We start from the raw sequence: 19,067 nt of genomic DNA, 5'->3' as shown, positions 1-19,067 counted from the left end.
AAAGGAGATATTTGCTGTTCAGCATGTTCTAAAAAGGTGTTTTCCTACTTTTAAAAAGCTGCTTAAACTGCATAAAAGCTTTGCTGAAGTGTCATATAATCTTGGAAACATCTCTGTGCATTAAGCATCATGCACTGGCATGTGTGGTCTTATCATTTTCAGCTGATCTGCTGGATTCTACTACAGCTGAGTGAGGAGATATTTTACGTAGTGTTACATGACTGGTAAGAATCATCCAGCTTAAAATATTTATACTAAAGGTAGTATAAAAAAAAAAAAATCACTTGTGTGTCATTATTTGAACATTTAGTCACTGTGGGCAGTGCTCCTTTGATTACTGTATAAGAAAGATGGATGTAGCCACTGTGACATCACCCATTGGTTTCTGGACTCTGCGTTTTAAAGCCTGAACCTGCCACCTGCCCGACCGGTCACAGCAGATGACTGCCCCTCCCTGAGCCTGGTTCTGCTGGAGGTTTCTTCCTGTTAAAGGGAGTTTTTCCTTCCCACTGTCACCAAGTGCTTGTTCACAGGGGGTCATCTGATTGTCGGGGTTTTCTCTGTATTACTGTAGGGTCTGTACCTTACGGTATAAAGTGTCTTGAGGAGACTCTTGGAGCTGCTGTATATCCATTTTTGTATTTATAGAAATAAATAAAAAAGTTGAATTGAATTTAAATAGTTTTTTGTTCTGTTCCAATTTTAAGGGTAATATATAGTGGATAGATTGAAAATCGACTGTAGCACACCAAGTAGCTAACATGGAGTGATTTCAGGCACATCCTTTGTTACAAACAGCCGAAGTTGATGCATATAGTTCTGTGTACAAATATATTTTATGGAATTAAAGTTTTGCATTAGATGCAGCATAAATGTTCAGTTTGTAGTCTAATCAGTGGGATGACAGAGTGACTAGGTGATTAAATCTGTAATAAAATGAGTTTTGTCCTCTTATTGTGCTAATGTGAAACTCAAAGTGCTGCTGTCAGGATGTCTACTGGGACATCAGTGGGTGCAGTGTCCCAGTGACTCATCCCTCTTTCACAACTAGAGCAGGAACCTGAACCGAGTGTGTCAGGTCTTAAATTCCTTTCGATCCTAAAGTGGACACATGTCGTAAAGCAGCTCTCATCATATTTTTCTTCACCCAAAACGAGAGCATTAGTCACACTTTTACTGGTTTTGACAGAGTCAGAATAGAGTCCATTACCGGCACTGAGACACATTCATGAGTTATGGTGTCACACAGCGGGAGGGTTTTATCTATATACAGTGTGATGACAAGGGTGGATTACTGAAACGAGCTGGCCCTGAGAAAATCCCACATCTCAGCTTCCTCTCTGATTGACAGACACAAAATGAGCATCGGGGACCAGGTGATGTGCGTCCTGATGGAGATGGTGCTATGTTGGTGGCACTAGTGTGATCATAATCTCATTCGTGAACACGTGTGTAAGCCTTTGAAGTCTCATTCCTGTGCATCAGGTGTACACACTCACTCCCCAGCATGGCACAGGCATGTGTGCAGCAAAGCTCATGTTCTGCAGCTGTTATTGCTGCGTGTGGTTTATGAGACATGCACAGGCACATATGCATTAGCACGTAATCAGAGAGCAGTTACATGGTGGAGGTGAGCTTTGGTTACTGACCCTTTACCTCACCCCAGAGCTGTTTTGTCAATCTCTCTCTGGTTACTGGGGTTAACACTGGTTTTTGCCACCACACACAGTCACATAATGTACACTTCCTGTGGATCTTCACCAATACCTGAGTTTTTTTTTTTTTGGTTTTGTTTTTTTTCTTTTTAAATTCGTACCCAGCTGACTGAGTTATGGGTAAACCTCACATGGAATGGCTATTGTTTAAAAAAAAACAAACAAACATACACATTTGTCCAGATGTGGCAGGGGTGGGATAATGATGTCAAACTGTAATCAAGCAGTGTCAAGCTAAGTACTATGACATGGCCCCTCCATTGTTTTCTGCAACCGTTGAGGCTGCTCTTGGCAAGGCTGCACACGTCAGCATTTTAGGAAGATTTTCTCACAGGTTTGTTCCTTTGTTAATAAATGAAATTACAACTCAAATCTAAATTAAAATGTTAATAAGAAATATTTCAACCAGACAGACTCACATTTCAAAACATTCATTTATTACAGCAGCAGAGTACCATTACCCTGTGAGGTCATCACTTCACAGTATGCTGCGTATAAAAATAGGCACATACCCCTGGAGCCTATGGGTGGATGGTGGCATGATGGAGGGTTTGAAACAGCAGGTGGATAGACACGTCACAGAGATGGGAAGTTTGGAACTTCAATAAGCTCCTAATTTGGAGGGTGTGTTTGGGAAAAATACGGGAAGAGAGTGTCATGTTATGTGTGCATGACGCAGAGCAGCTCGTGTCATCCGCCTGAAGTAGCGCACAGGATTCCCTCCATCTGTGCCGTCGTGTCATAATGGTGACACACTCTACATTACCTCATAATTCTCTCTGTCTTTTTCTGCTTGTTATTCTGAGTTAAACCTGCATTCTTTCTAATGGCCAGCAGGAGGTGACTCGTCTGGTTCCGAATATAAGTCCATTTGTTTAGACATCTGTGGAAAAAATGACCTGACTTGATCTGTGAGCAGACACTTTACTGGTGCATTTATGGTCTTAAGCATTAGTTTGAGCTCTTATTGAAAGCAGCTTGAAGTTCATTTTGTGAATTATCGTTCCCATTGGTGTCTAGCAGAGTGACAACACAGGATACGATCTAGGGCGGCCTGACCTTGTCATTGACAGGGTGCTGCTGGATGAGCAGCATTGAGAGGTACAGTTTACTTTGTAACTTTAGTGTGAATGTGTTTAAGTATCACAACACCTGGTAAGTCCTGACATCAGTAGCAGATCCTCTGCCTGAGCTCAGTCCCACAGTGAGCATTATCTTGTCCGTATAATCGGACATGCTGTATATCAGACTGACACTCCTAATCTGAACTAAATATAGAGAGCGCTGCTGACCCAGCAGCTTTATGCAGGTGTGGGAACAGAGCCTGAGCTCTGAGCTCCTCTGTGTGTCAGTGACTCTGGGTCAGTACGGGGAGGGGTGGGGTCCTTCTGCTTTCTCCAGATAAGTCTAACCGCTCAGACCACAAGAAACCACTGAAAAACACCAACAGCAGCAAAGATAATAACTTGAACACACACACAGACCTTTCCGCAGTTTACAAGAAACGTTCTTCCCCCCACAGATACCATTCAAATTCCTGCAGTATGTAAGAATGCAGCTGGACCACAGGGGACACACTTAGTCTGCCACTGAACTACCCATTTCTCTCTCAGTCCTTCAAGCGTGCCAGACTCTGGCCGGCTGCCCTGCCTCAAAGCGAGAGCCAGCATGCTGATTTTGGCTCTGATGGTGCCATTGAGGTGGACCTAAAAAAACCAAAGCTTTAACCTCTGTGTCTCCTTCCCTCCCTCTATCACCCCCCCCCCCCCCCCCCACACACACACACACACACACACACACACACACAGAGAAAGACAGATTATTTTGTCCATCCTGCTAAGAACTCACAACTCAAGGACAGACACTCCTTTAATCCTGATCATGCTTTAACCGTGTGCTACATCGCTTGATGCCCTCACATACATAGTTCAGTATATTAGGACATTATCACAGAGAAGGTTTTTAAAGAAATGATCTGACCCTGTATTTTGCTGGATGTTTAAAACTGACCCACATCTCTTGATCCTCTCTCTTCAGATCACCATCCAGAGGGACAGTGGCCTGAATGTCACCGCCCCGAAACACGGCAAGATCGACCCCCACAATGCTCCTCATGTAGGTGGTAACCAGTGGGCAGGAGGCACAGGTAATGATTGTTTCTGACCGTGTTGTCCAAATGCTGGTTGTAAACTGTGATGCGATTGCGTGTAAAAAGCTGTGGATTTGATTTGAGGGCAGAGATGTGCTGCCTTTTCTTAGTATTGATTAGATGGCCATAGGCAAGGAACTCCTCCTACTTAGCTTTTTCTTTTTTAATCTTATACGTAGATGCACTATTACAATGTTGGCCAAGATTTCAGATAAGGTCAGTGTCTATTCAGCTATCCTGTAAGCCAAAAGCTGAGGCTCTGGACTGCTCTAAACACTCTGGTTTCAAACAGTCTTTCTCCTGTCCTGTATGATGGGTCATTATGATTAAAGTGAGAGTGGATGTCCCTTAAGTGGGATTTATACTTGTGCATTAAATCACAGAAGTATAAATCTGCAGACCCTTCTAAAAGCCTTCGCTATAACTTACACTGTAACTTGACCTCCCTGGAAAATGTAACTACATGTCGTCTCACTGCACCCTGTAACAACTGTGATTGGCCCGTTTGGTACCGTTGTTTCCTCCTACACATTTTCTGGCCGCTTCTTCTTCTGCTAACATTTTTCAACATGACTGGAAGAGAATTGATCACCTTGAAGAGAGAAACAGAGGATGAGCTGAGGGGTTGTATCAAGGCCCAGTATATGATAAACAGACATGGACAACTCTAAGAGTAGAAGGTTGGAAATAAGTACATTAGGTCCTTTTTACAGTGCAGACGGTGGTAATAAAAATACAGAAGGCAGCTGCCAAAATGATCAGTTGTAGTGGTGAAACAGTCAGTTAATATATAGTCAGTCAATGGTAAAATTGACAACTTTTATATAGTCATTTATAATGATAAAAAATAAGTGATCTGTTCTACATTTGTGAGATGTGGTCGTGCTTTTGTGCCAACATTTATTGCTAATCAGGAAACTCTGGGTGAAATGAATGTTTTTATATCATGATGGGTAAATTAAAGTGCCTTTGTAACGCTTCAGTCGCTTTCTCTGCAGGTGGCAGAGACACCGCAGGGCTGGGTGGCAAAGGGGGCCCCTATCGCCTGGATGCAGGGCACAAGGTCTACCAGGTTTCACAGGCGGAGAAGGATGCAGTTCCAGAAGAGGTCCGCAAGGCAGCTCGAGAAATGGCTGAAAAGGCCTTCAAAGAAAGGTAATGTGTTTGAAATATGTTTGATACTAGCTGTGCAGTGTTGGAAAGTGTTTGCACGTGTGGGCCGTCTGCCACTGCAGGTACAGTGCTCCAAACAACTGCAGGGTGCACCGACCCAGCTGGATGTTAAAACGCAGTGGTAGATCTCACTGGGCAGCCTGTGTGTGTGCGTGTTGAGCATATATTCACTTCAGAGGAGATTAGGTTGAGAGGCCATCCCTTTCACCAGCTCATCCATGAAAGGCGTCTCTGTTCGCTTTAGCTTCAAACAGTACCCCCCCTCTCCATCCCCCTTTCCTGCATGGCCCTTCTCATACACTGGCTGCTTTCACCCCAAGAGGATAACCCCTCAGACTCTCCTCTTTTTCTCTTCTCTTCTTCCCTCTGTCTTTACCCTTTTCACTGCTCTTCTCCCCCTCCCTGTCTTCAGCCTGTCTATCACTGTACCACTAAACTCAGAGAATATCTTGTAGCTACATGCTGAAGTTCTGTTATTCACTCAAATGTCACTCTAACAGGTGAGCATTGACAGAGAAAATAAAGGGCTGCTTGATTTTTTTTTTTCCATGCCACAAGCTTTTTCCTATACTTTCCCGATGTATGTCCACAGTCATGTTTACTTAGCTTTAGGTTAAGCATCACTCACACTATGATCTTTCCAGAAACCCTTGAGTACATGTGACACACACACACACATGCGCGCAAGCAAGCAAAAACAAATGTAGGTAGGGGAAAAGTGCAGTATTATGTGGGCACAGAGTTCACCAATTTAATACCAATTTAGGGATTTTCTCATCTACAGTGCATAATATAATTCAATGATTCAAAGAATTCAGATACATCTCTGTACACAGGGACATATTCAAAAGCAGGAGTGTTGAATGTCTGATTTTTCTGGCCGTCAGGCTGCGCTGCATTCAAAGCAGACACGATTCTGTAGTGAAAACCACCGTCTGTAAGCACAGTTCATAGCTGCCTCCTCAAATGCAAGAAAAGCTAAAACCTCCACCGAGGCAGCTCACTCTCTGGGCAGTATTTATTTTTAAGGAAATAGTGTTTTATATATTCACATATATTTATTTATTTTTTTAGACGTTTGTAGTGCAGACGTTAACTTTTATTACACCAACATTATGTAGGAGCAGGTCGTGGATAATGGGTACTGATTTGTAAATTAGTGGACATGAAGAACTTGAGCTTATTATATAATATTATACTTCAGTATGTTTCTAACTAACTATGCAGCTCTTTCTCTCTATGTCGACAATCATTTCTGTGAAGATGGAACCCCATGGGGATCAACTTGAAAGAAAGGCAGATGTAAAAGTGAGGTCAGAGGTCAAACGTGACATGATATTTGGATGCAAACTATGTGATATTTAGGATCCCCATATTCATTTCCTAAATGCTGCCAAAGCAAACAAAGGCAGCAGAATTTTAAGCTGAGTTTTAAAGATCAATCTTATTTGATCAGGTCAGAGGTCAAATGTGACATGATATTTCAAATCTTTATATGGTACTTTCTGTATGTTGGCAATACACGCCACACTTGTAAGAATCATAGTTTCTAAGTTAGAAGACCTTTTTTGTCCATTTTGGACCGATAAAGTTGACCTTGAGGAGCCAGATTTGAATGGATTGTTATCATGACCCCACTCTGCACCCCTACAAAGTTTTATCAGGATTCATCCAAAACATTTCGAGCCATCGTGTCAAAATCTGAGTTTCCTTTTGCAAATCATGGAAGAAGAATCCTTTGGCTTAAATAGGTGTGGGATTGTACCGCTTGCTGTCCAAAGCCAGCATACATGAAGGTGTTGGTGGGATTTTGTGCACCTGGCATGACAAACTTGCATGTTTGTGAATGCACCATTGATGATGAAACAGATGTTGCCATCCAGATGTCTTTTTGGCAATCCTTTTTTTAAATTTCAGCAAGACTGTGCCACATCACATTCTGCATGTATTACAACAGCACTGATATCAGACTGCAGCATGTCAGGTCTGGCCTGCAGACAGGTCTGAGCCATACACTCAAAATGTTTGCTGCATTATGAAACAAAAAATATAATAAAGGAAGCTCCAAACTGGCCCTTTCTCAGTTATTCTCTGTGTTGGCTTTACATCGGCTTCAATGAGACTGATTTGCAAATAGTTACATTGTAGTTAAATTTAGTTAAAGCAAATACACAAGAATGAGGTTTCCTAAATATTAGAGTCCACAAAAAAAGGTCACTCAAGATTTAAACAAGTTGTTATTGTTTCATAAGGACTATATTTCATACTTTTTTTTTTTTAATCACAAAATGTGCCAGTTGTTAGCCAGGCAGCCATAAAAAGCTGTGCTGTTGAACACTAGTGTAACCTTGTTCTGTTTCTCTAATTAAAATAAATCAAAAATAAAGTGGATATACATATGGAAATAAAGCTCTTGGTCTTTGGAACAGGAGGTGTTGTGAATGGAGGCCTCCTGTTTGTCCAGCTTGTGTAGCTGCAGGGAGTGTCAGCCTTAAGTCTTTGTTTCCACGGTCGTTGTTGTTGTTGTGTGTGAACTCTGAGTGTGCCGTCTCCACCTTATTTAGTAAAAACGCTCCCTTACTCTCTCCTGTATAAGTCAAGGTTCAGGAATTTGCAGGAAATAGCTACGGCCACTGGCCAGAGTGTCTGCTCACCACATCCACTTTCATGCTCCCTCACACTGATGCACGTATACACACACACACACACACACACACACACACAGGAATGTGTGGAGGAAGGCGCTGTGCCTGTTTTGGGGCTGGCTCGATGTCCTGTGAATACACAGAGACAAACAAATAGGCTGTGTGTGTAAATGAAGTGTAACTTAATGTGACAAGAATACACTGAAGCATATTCAAAAGAGCAACTTATTGACATTATCATCAGCTGCCAGTTTAATGGCAGCTAAATGAATTGTTTCTAGGATGATCTTCCCTTGGGTGCAAATAATGCACATCACATTCGTTTTAGTATATTTACTTTTATTTGCATAGTTAAGAGTGGTAGACTAGACTGGAGTGAAGGATCTGAGTTTAAGTATCATTTCTCTATATAACTGGAGGAAGGCTGATTACTGTTTCATTGGGACCTTATTCACAAACAGCGCAGGCGTGCATACCTGTGCATAAACCGAGCTTTCTTTAAAAAATTCCAGGATTTATCCAGTTTTTGTCTTACCTGCTTTAATTTGTACTCTCCAAAGAGGTTTAGGATGGCCTCAGATCAGGTGTGTACCAGGGTTATAATAGTTTTGGATTTTACATTATAGTTTAGTTTTAGTTAGTTTTTACTTTTTTTTCTTTAATTCAGTTAGTTTTAATTAGTTTTCAGAGTGTTTTTTCTCGTTTTTATTAGTTTTTATTTTTGGTTTCATGCTTAGTTTTAGTTAGTTTCAGTTAGTTTCAGTATTAGTTTTAGTATTTTCATACCTAATCAGGTGCAAGATTCAAGGCGCAAAAGTGACTATTGTGTAATGAAAACTTGACAAAAGATACAGTTTAAAGAAATATATTCAACAACCAGCTGTTCACAAGACATGCTAAATGTGTGTAATATTAAGGACACACATGAACATCAACAGGGAGAAACAAAGAAAAACATGAACTCCCAAACTCAATAAATTCTACAATAAACTCCACAATAAAGTTCAGCATCAGTGCAGTAGATTAACAACAGCTACATGTGGTGTTTGACAAAAACAAACTCTTTGAAGGAGCCAAAGCTCAAATCCAGCTGCATCCTGATGTTCTCACCACCTGAAGCTGCTTCTGTTTTGGAGCTAGTTTGGTTAGATGCTCGCTAATTAAACTTGCAGGGTCTTTGCGGCCTCTGTACACAACCTACGGAAGTTGCCGACCTCATGTCCACATTTATGCTTGTGTAGCTGGATTGTGTGTGTTAATTACCTTGTGGTCGTGTGCAGGTGTTTTATATGCAGCGCAGACTGGGACTTCTTTTTTGGTCCTCGCTCTTTGTGCTCAGTTTTTTAGGTGCAAACATATTTGTCCCTGTTTTTTTTTCACTTTCTTCATTCCTTCACGTCCATCCTGATAGTTTCAGCAGTCTCCTACCAGGAATTTGCTGACAGTTGTGAGTCCTTATATTGATGCTTTGATTATTATTCCTGATTGTTATTCTCTCACTGATAAAAGGCACAAAGACTAAACAGTTTAGTCACAACTTTCTGGGCTGCGTGGACCCAACAAGTAGTCCCGTTTCTCAGAGGCGCAGGCCAGGTTACCTGGTAGGATCAGAGCGGTTTCTGTAGCCGTTGTGCGCTTCTCAGGTGGACTTTGATGTTGCTGGTTTTTCCTGACTGAGAAATGTTCCGCACATTTTTCATCATCCACAACAAGACTTTCGATTCTATCTGTGCTCTTGTACTCAAAGAGCCTCCATACGGGACTCTGCCGCTTTCTCGGCAGACCGCAGCCATTACTTTGCGGACCAGCGCGGTGAGCGCACGCACATGCGCACGCACTCACCCAGTTGTCCTGTGGTGCTCCCAGCTTAAACTCGGAGAGTGGAAAAAATGATTTCATATCAATCCACAAGGCTTAAAAAAAAAAACAAAAAAAAAAAAAACAAGTAAATGAAAGTCAGTTTATCGATAATTTCAGTTAGTTTTAGTTAGTTTTGTAAACTCACAATTCAGTTTTAGTTAGTTATCGTTTTTTCCTTTTAATTATAGTTTTTATTTATTTCAGTTAACGACAATGTTTTTTCAATTTCAGTTTTCGTTATTTCGTTCGTTTTCGTTAACTATAATAACCCTGGTGTGTACACACGTGATGAAGGCCTTTAAACTAAATAATCATAATTTCTGTCATTATTTACAGTTTTTCAAAAGAGTATAAAGAGCCTCATAGAGTCAATTAAAGGAAAATTAAAGGATTCAGTTACATGTTAAGGCTAAGCTTTCGCATACCTGTTTATTTAAATATATTCTAATAAGCAACCCTTTCATTACTAGGTTTCACCAAACAACATGAGTTGATCATTTATAAATGCTGAACATGTTAAAACTGCGTTCATTAAAAGAATAAATGTCTTCTGAGTGTGTGTGTGTGTGTGTGTGTGTGTGTGTGTGTGTGTGTGTGTGTGTGTGTGTGTGTGTGTGTGTGCGTGTGCGTGTGCGTGCACGTGCATGAACTCAGGATGTGTTTCGATTGCATGGCTGATGCCACTACAGTCTAAACAGTATTTTTCTGAATCTGCTCACGCACAACAGACGCACACAGATTTGTTGCAACTTGTGATACTTAAGTTAAGGGCGTACCACCATCCATGCCGTGGTTTTCAAGTCCCTGCTTTGAATCTCTGCGGCGTTCACGGTCTAATTGCCACCAAAAGTTTCAAACGCGTGGCAGAGGATTTCACCCACATCCCTACCTTTTCTCTCCTACGTGCGCACACATACACACACACCAGCTTTGCAGATGTGGTGGATGCAGGACCCTCACCACACTTCTCTGTCTGTGTGTGTCAGCGATGCTTAAGTACCTGCACACTGCATTATACTGATAAGCATGGCTTGGGGGGGGGGGGGGGCAAAGACGGGGGGGGGGGGGGGGGGGGGGGGGCAAAGACCACCTGTCTTTTTATGTCCACAGGTGTGTTTTGGAGAACACACACAGGTTCATATTTAAAAACACTGACCCTTTGTCAGTTTGCTCACAGGTGTCCCGAGCTAATGAAAAAATGTCTCTATTTTCACTCTTTCTTTATCTCGCTGGCTTCTTGCAGTATATTAAACAGTTAATTTGTTAAGAGATAATAGCATTATTCTGCTACATTATGCAAGTAGTGCCTTTCATGTATATACCTTCTTTTTAATGGCATTTGCTTAAAAAACAAAACAAAAACAGCACTTGATCAGTTTCTTCTGCAAAGATGTCACAGAGGATCCTGAAGGTTACATTTTACTACATTTTATCAGTGATTCTGAACATTTTGACACACACCCACACAGGCTGTCAGAGGAACCCCTGTACCGCTTCACTAACAACTCCCACCATGTTTTGAATGATTTGAACAAAATAAATTGCATAAATATATAGTTTGAAATTCATAAAATTCAACAAGTCTTTACCAAATAGAGAATGAGCCCACCTGGACTGGTAGTTACAACCTGAGGCAGGGGGTTTGTGCTTGGGAGACTTTGTTGGGAAACACCTTGAAGGACTGACAACCTGAACAGAATTTAGACAACAACAGATGAGGGGATGCTGCGTCTCCCTGCCGTTGGAGCCCCTCCCTACTCAGTCCCACAGATAGGAGGACTGAGGCTTCTTCCTCCTGTTTGTTGGGCCCGCAGTTGGAGTTGACTGGCGTGGAACTTGGCCTGGAAGCTGTGCTCTCGTAGCAGAGCACCTGCAGCAGCAGTGGGCACCACTCTCTTGGTGGAGGGCAGAGGAGCCGCAGGCCTGCAAGAGCTAGCTGCAAGCTTGGGTTTCATATCACAGCCGGGGAGTTCAAATTTAGCCTCAATGGCTTTAAGAGATTGCCCAAATAGCCTGTCAGCAGACACTGATTCATCCAAATAAATGGCCCTGTCCCTGTCTGGACACCAGAGAGGGTCAGCCAGAGATGCCGCCTCAACACTACTGTTAAAGCCATCACTCTACCCAGGGAGAGCAGGACAGCAGGATGCACAGAGAGTGTAATCCTTAGTGAATCCGACCTCATTAAGTCAGTGGGCTGTCTCGGGGAACCAGTGACCTGAGCTCCTACAGGCACATCACCTGGTACGTCTGGAGCATAGTAACAGAGCTCTCGGCAGTGTCCACCTGAACCCGATAAATCTCGTCCAGCTGTAATGCAGAGAATCTGCAGCACTTGGATGGAAGAGTTGAGGGGGCATCTACGTCGTAGTAGTGGGACAGGTTCCAGACAGCTCCATAGGAGGTGGGTTGACTAAGCCGGTCTCCTCCCCACCATCCAGCTCCAGATACTGTTGATAGCTGGTCACAGTGCCTCAGGGAGACAGTGGTTTGCTCCATGAAGCTGTTAGCTTGGAGACAAAATATTTGAACATGGGTTTTTGACCATCGTGGGCTCGGGGGGAAGGAAAACCCCATGAACGGTGACAGTTGGCAGAGGAGAGGGCCACTCCACCTGCAGCTTCTCTGCTGTGTGGCAAAACAGAGAACAAAAAGAGACATGTCATCTTGGCCGGCTGGTGCAGCAACACTGGGCTGACGGCAGACCCTCCTGCTCATACTTTGACAAACCATGAACATCCAAGGCTGATGTCCAGCACATCATCGTCATTCTGGTGAGCAACTAGCTCAGGCTAAACCTGGCTAAACTTGTTCTCATGAAAAGAGAAGCCACATCTCAGAGCATGGGGGTGAACAGAACACTTCTACTTTACTTGCTTTGGTTTGGTACTCATACTGAAACACACAGCCAAAATCACTGCACAAGAAAACCCGAAGTCCACACACCAGCTGAGGGGTGGTGGCTGACAGAGATGTTCTTAGTGAGGTGAAGCGTGTAAGAACTATCACAAATAAACTTATGTCCTCTGTGCTTATGTGCACCATTATGAAACAAAGGACACATCTGTACACATCTGTTAACGACCTATGAAACAGAAATACAAAACATATCCAGCATGTTGTGGACTTAAATAGCTTTGTCTAAAACATATCAGGTGAAGTCGTAGTTAAAACGTTTTCCCCCTTCTGTGTTTGTCTGACCTTTTATTTCAGGTTGAAGGAGATTGATATGAGCGAATACGACGCCGCTACATACGAGCGCTTCTCCAGCGCCGTGAGGAGACAAGTTCAGTCACTGCGCATCATCCTGGACAGTTTACAGGTCAGCAGCACACCTAACACTGTGTTTTACACAAGGTTCCTTTTTGGATGCATCAATATTTTGCAGCTTTCTGGTTAATCACAGATTTGGCCTCCTGTAGCTTTTTTAAATTTTATCATTAAACAGTTTATTGCCCAGTCCCAATATCATTAAATGACTAAAACATTTAAAGCCAAGAGTGTCCATTTTCTGGTTTAAACAGTTGTTTGTAATGGCAGGCCCTCCTTGGTCAGGTCAGTTTACCAACTCAGACTTCAGGAGTTTCTGTTGGGCACTGAAAAAAGTCATGGGGTCGTGAAGTCGGTGGATGACAATTGGTTGACCTCATATATCCTCACATGTGTTGTTGTGCACGGAAAGAGGGGGCGCTGTCCCCCAGGAGCCCGCTGATTTGTTAAAGAGAATGTGGACTAAGATCACAGGGAGTGGTGGTTAAAAAAAAATCCAGGACATGGTATTGTCTGCATTTCATTATTTTGGTTTCCACTTTCCGCCCTTTGTTTGGGCGTCTTGGGCTGAGCGTCACTGGTGTGCTTGTTTGTGTGCATTCGTGGGCACGTGACGAGAGGGGAATCATGCAGCAATGATGATTACAGAGCGGTGACGCTGAGCCATGCTCCATTATTCTTCTATCCAGGTGTGAAGCTCTCTTTGTATGTGTTGTGGTGTTTGTGTGTGTGTGTGTTTTCCATCCAGGTGGGCTTTGAGCATGAGTTTGGCTGTTGTTTGTGTTTGTCCTTGTTGCCCTGGATTTGTTTCTCGCTGGAAAGATGATGGAGATTACATCAAAGCCCAGCAGGCGAGATGCTGTGAAGTCATCTAATTTTTCTTTTTTGCGATTCCTGAAGAGTCATTTAAGGACACACACACACACACACACACACACACACACACACACACACACACACACACACACACACACATCTGTAGATGGCAAGCGTTCAATAAACTGATAGTGTATTGTTTCCATCTGCTGGAGCTTTCCTCAGGGAAACCCTCTCCATTTACCTCTGAACAATAGACTGGCTTGCCTGATACAAACGCCTCAGCCAGTATTGTGAAACTTCTCAAAGTAGGAAATCAGTCCTACCTCACCACAAATTCTCTGACTGATTCAGTGTCTTAGGAATCAAATCATTTTTTAAGTTATCAATGAGGCAAATGGATCCTGGCCTTTTTTGGAGGACCAATAATGAGACATATTTAAGTGCCAAATCTCACACAGCAGGTCTCAGTTAACATACAAAAAAACTGAAACTGACACTTTGTCATGTCCAATATTGTATTTCAAATTAGGTGCACTGAAGCAAAGACCCTAAAGCACCAAAAAGTAGTAACAGCAGTCTACTGTATTTCTGGAGAGACCATTTTTGTGACTGCTTTTGGGAAAAACTCAGTTTCTGCATGAATAAAATGAGTGCTTGTTGTCTAATCCTCGCTTTGTGGTAATGGGGGAAAATTGGATTTGAAAAAGTCCTGACTTGGATCAGTAATAACAGTCCGTTTCAGGCCTATTCAATTACGTTTTCTTCTGGGCCAGATTTGAAAATTTTGAGATGCCACTGGGCCAAAGACCCCTACTTATATTATTTCTTGAGACTTAACTCTTAATATGCTACACCTACACTAAATGTGGCCAGGATGAGGAGGAGACATAATCTTTCTCACTGTAGCGTGATGGACTGCAGGCCGCAGAGCAGCAAATTGCCAATAAAGGTCTACTTTCATAGGTGTGCTCACAATTTGTGGTGAGCAGTTAATCAAGTGCATTTGACTATCAGCTCCTGGCTGTCACTTTTCCACTTAATTGCCATGGAAATGATAAGGATATACTTATTATGACCCTGCATTTTAGTGTAGTTTAATAAATAACGACACAGTGTAATGTCATGCTGTTAATTTGAACTTGGATTTAAAGAAGTTTTCAACCTAAAAAAGATCAGAGGATTTTTTACATAATATCCTGACATGTAAAACCTTTGAACTGAAAGCAGATGTTTTTCCTTTTTTCATGAGTTTGTATTTTTTACAGTACATATGAAAACATTTACACAGACACTTTAATTTTTTTTTTTTTTTTTTATTATTATTATTAAAATCATATTCATATACAAACAAAGGTGATTCAACAAATATGAGGAATCATCCGTTTACATATTTGCTGAGTCTGAAATTTAATGCCAGTGAACTGATCAGTGGTTGGTTTAAAGAGTCCCCCCAACAATCAGAAGATCCTCTCTGAGCAAGCCCTTGGCGACAGTGGGGAGGAAAAACTCCCTTTAATAGGAAGAAACCTCCAGCAGAACCAGGCTCAGGAAGGGGCAGCCATCTGCTGCGGCCGGTTGGGGGGTGCGTGATGGAAAAGAGGAATGATTTCTTACCGTACCTCTGAGGAGTTCACTGACATATTTAGCTGTATATAAATGTGATTTTTAGGACAATAAATCAGATTATTGTGAAGCGTTTCTAGTGAATAGCCGAAGGAACCAATTGCGCTTCTTTTTCTTCTTTTTGGGTCTCTCTGCCTCGATCGTAGGATGTGCCTCAAGCTCATCCAGCTTGGTGGTAAGGATCGTCTCTTTTTCCTGCTTTGTTTTTAAAGACTCCTGCAAAGATTTCACAGAATCCAGCAGTGTGTCTCCTTTTTCTTCCTTGCCTTTCTCTGTGCCGTGTTTTTCTTGGGCAGACTCTTGCAGACGCTCCACAGTCTCCTGCAGCAGTTTCTTCTCTGCCTTTGCTTTTTCCAGTTGAGTTGCCATGCGGCTCTTTTCTTCCTTCTCTTTCTTCGTGATTTGGAGGTAGGAAGCATAAAGGTCCTTGTAGCTAACGAGCTGGAACTTTAACTCTTCCATCTCAGACTGGAATTGCTGCTGCTGGATCTGCTCTTGTTGTTTGCTTTTCTCTGAATTTTCTTTGTTGTTTTGGAGCTGCATTTCTAGCATTTGCAGCTGGTTTTTCAAGCCACAAATGGTTTTGTCCGAATTTGTTTGGCTGTTTTGGAACTCCTTTTGAAGCTGATCCAACTGAAACTTGTGTTGTGCAGCTTCGTCAGAGGCAGCCTCCCATTTCTCATGAAGTTCCTTACCTTTATTTTCAGAGTACTGGAGTTGGGTTTTCATCTCATCAATTGTTTCCTCTGAGGTTTTTTTGTTGTCGTAGAAAGACTGCTGAAGTTCTTTCAGTTTATTTTCGGACACCTCCAGTTGGGTTTTCAGGTTTTCAATTGTCTTCTCTGAATTCTCTTTGTTGTTTTGGAGCTGATTTTGTAGCACTTGCAGCTGGTTTTTCAAGCCACAAATGGTTTTGTCCGAATTTGTTTGGCTGTTTTGGAACTCCTTTTGAAGCTGATCCAACTGAAACTTGTGTCGTGCAGCTTCGTCAGAGGCAGCCTCACATTTCTCATCAAGTTCTTTACCTTCATTTTCAGTCGTCTTTTCTGAATTTGTTTTGAGGTTCTTGAAATCCTTTTGAATTTGCTTTAATTCCTGCTGTTGGTCTCTCACATCAGTTTGATCCTCTAAATTACTGTTTCCAAAGAAACGCTTCTGAAGATCCTTGACTTTATTGTCAGATTTTTTAAGTTTGTTTTTAAGACGAACAATTTTTTCGCGTGGAGCTATTACATAGTTTTTGTATGTGTCAATGGTCACCCAAAAACTATGCACAGTAGGTAGGCCTAACTTCTTCTGGTTATCCGTCTCTCTATTAAGGGCAGCTACCCATTTCTTCTGAAAAAGTTCCAGCTGTATCTGAGAGTGCAGGAGCTGTCGTTTCAGATCTGCGATCTCCTCACTTGGACTTTCATACAGGGGCCTGCCCTGTTCGGGGTCAGAATCATCTACCCAGTTTCCAGGGATGGGACTTTTCCATCCATCATCACTTTCATGCATCTGCATGTTTATTGTCTCAGGTCTGACAGCTGTTTGCTCTTGTTTGTCTGACATACTTGAAGCTTCAGAGTAATAACCTTCTCGAGTTTACTTCAGTGTTTTTAAGCGTCTGTTTTGCTCTGAGTTTCTGCCTTCAAAGATCACTTATTCTGGCTGCTGAACCTCTTTATACCCTCTCAGATCAAACACTGTGACATCACAGATTCTACTTCGGAATGAATCTCTTTGATGTGATTCTTCATTCCTCTTACTGTCATATCCAGTGCAGTATAGAATAGAATAGAATGTGCCAGATTCTATGGTGCCACAATCACCATAGAGAAGCATAGCATGTTATTATTCAAACAAATAACCCAAGCAGGGTTCTAGGCAGAAATGCTAATGCTAATTAGCAAGCTAATGCTAACCGCTAAAAGCTGCTCCCATTGTTAATTGAGTGACGGGGCCTACATATGTAACCAGGAAGCACCTCTGAAGCCTAATCAAAGTCTTTGTGAACCTGTAGTTACATTTCTCGAGGTGCATGTCAGATTAGGTTCAGAGAGGATTTTTGGTTATGTATGTAGGACCAACACAGAACGCTAAACCAGGCCTTATTAGATCGATAGAGTGATAATTTTTGCATATAATCCAGAAAAGTTACACTTCTATATCATGCATTTAATGAGTATAGAGGGCCATTTACTTTCACTAATGGGTTTGCAGAAATCACGTAAAAAGCATACACAGCAAAAACATAATCCAACAAAAACATAAACGTAAAAAGCATAATCCATAATCCTGCTAAAAGCATATGTTCAAATATCAGTAGGGTTGCCCACCCAATCAAAATCTCCCATACCGCCTGCGGGCAGCGAATGGTACTCCCATCAAGCTACGCCTACAATAGTTTTTATTTTCCACACTTTGACTTTCTCACACGCTTTCGCCACGCGTTCGTGGTTCGAGACCAGCTAGTTTGCGGGGCCGGAATTGAACCCGTTTTTCGGCCGAGCACCGAGTGTTTCGGCGGTGGAAAACCCGCCTCATGGTTCAAATTACGGCACGTGCTCCGGAACCCTGTTGGTGGGAAAGAGGCCTGATTCAGGCTGCACCCCCTCGTTTCGTGCTTTTCCTTAATCTGGGTCACACTCTAATTTCCATGTTGATATTTTTACTTCTTTTTACCATGAGCATGTATCGCGTCTATCAGTAAATCTAGCACTGGGGTATCCCCAACAGCTCCCGTCCCGCTGCTGCCCGTGCTGAAATATCTCCCCCTGAGCGGGTTACCTGCTCCGTCTCCTCCTCTGTCCGATCAGCAGACAATCTGCTGACTAGTTTCTCTGCATGTAATAACACAAGCACCCCTGATGCTAGTCCTACTCTAGCCACATCCCCAGACCCAAAGCAGGTCCTTCCTCTGGCCGTTTCAGCGCCAGGTCCTACCGTTTCAGACCTGAATAGCACTGTGCCCACACCAGGGTTATTATAGTTAACGAAAACGAACGAATTAACGAAAACTAAAATTGAAAAAACACTGTCGTTAACTGAAATAAATAAAGGCTACAATTAAAAGGAAAAAACGATAACTAACTAAAACTGCATTGTGAGTTTAAAAAACTAACTAAAACTAACTGAAATTATTGTGGATTGATCATTTTTCCGCTCTCCGAGTTTAAGCTGGGAGCGCCGTCGGGCAGCTGTGTGCATGCGTGTGCAAGAGAAAGCGGCCGAGTCGCTCTGAACCGACCGGGTTCAGAGCGGGTCCACGCTGCCTTAACCTGTTCAGTCCTTGTGCGTTTCCGTCTACTTTATCAGTGAGAGAATAACAATCAGGAATAATAATCAAAGCATCAGTATAAGGACTCACAACTGTCAGCAAATTCCTGGAGGGAGACTGCTGTCGGAATGGAAATGGAAATGAAGGAAGTGGAAAAACAGGGACAAATATGTTTGCAGCCAAAAAACTGAACACAAAGAGCGAGGACCAAAAAAAAAAGTCACCGCAGCACATGACCACAAGGTAATTAACACACACAACACACACAGCTACACAAGCATAAATGCGGACATGATCGAGGTCGGACACTTCCGTAGGTTGTGTACAGAGGCCGCAAAGACCCTGCAAGTCTAATCAGCGAGCATCTAACCAAGCTAACAGAAGCAGCTTCGGGTGGTGAGAACATCATGATGCAGCTGGATTTGACCTTTGACTCCTTCAAAGAGTTTGTTTTTATCAAACACCACATGTAGCTGTTGTTAATCTACTGCACTGACACTGGAGTTTATTGGGAGTTTATTGTAGAAGTTATTGAGTTTGGGAGTTCATAT

At 42.4% G+C, this 19,067-nt stretch overlaps 1 protein-coding gene across 1 annotated transcript in view; it reads left to right on the top strand.

Moving 5' to 3' along the window:
* vwa8 (von Willebrand factor A domain containing 8) overlaps positions 1-19,067 on the top strand; it is a 118,066-nt gene that overhangs the window by 72,012 nt on the left and 26,987 nt on the right. Inside the window, exons 38-40 of the mRNA XM_030757502.1 lie at positions 3,753-3,861; positions 4,863-5,019; positions 12,756-12,864. Coding sequence (XP_030613362.1) covers positions 3,753-3,861; positions 4,863-5,019; positions 12,756-12,864 — 375 coding nt within the window. The remainder of the gene's footprint in view (positions 1-3,752; positions 3,862-4,862; positions 5,020-12,755; positions 12,865-19,067) is intronic.

Source organism: Archocentrus centrarchus, chromosome 21, assembly GCF_007364275.1.
Source record: "Archocentrus centrarchus isolate MPI-CPG fArcCen1 chromosome 21, fArcCen1, whole genome shotgun sequence".
In the NCBI taxonomy this organism is placed as follows: domain Eukaryota; kingdom Metazoa; phylum Chordata; class Actinopteri; order Cichliformes; family Cichlidae; genus Archocentrus; species Archocentrus centrarchus.
This window is presented reverse-complemented; position numbering and strand designations above follow the sequence as displayed.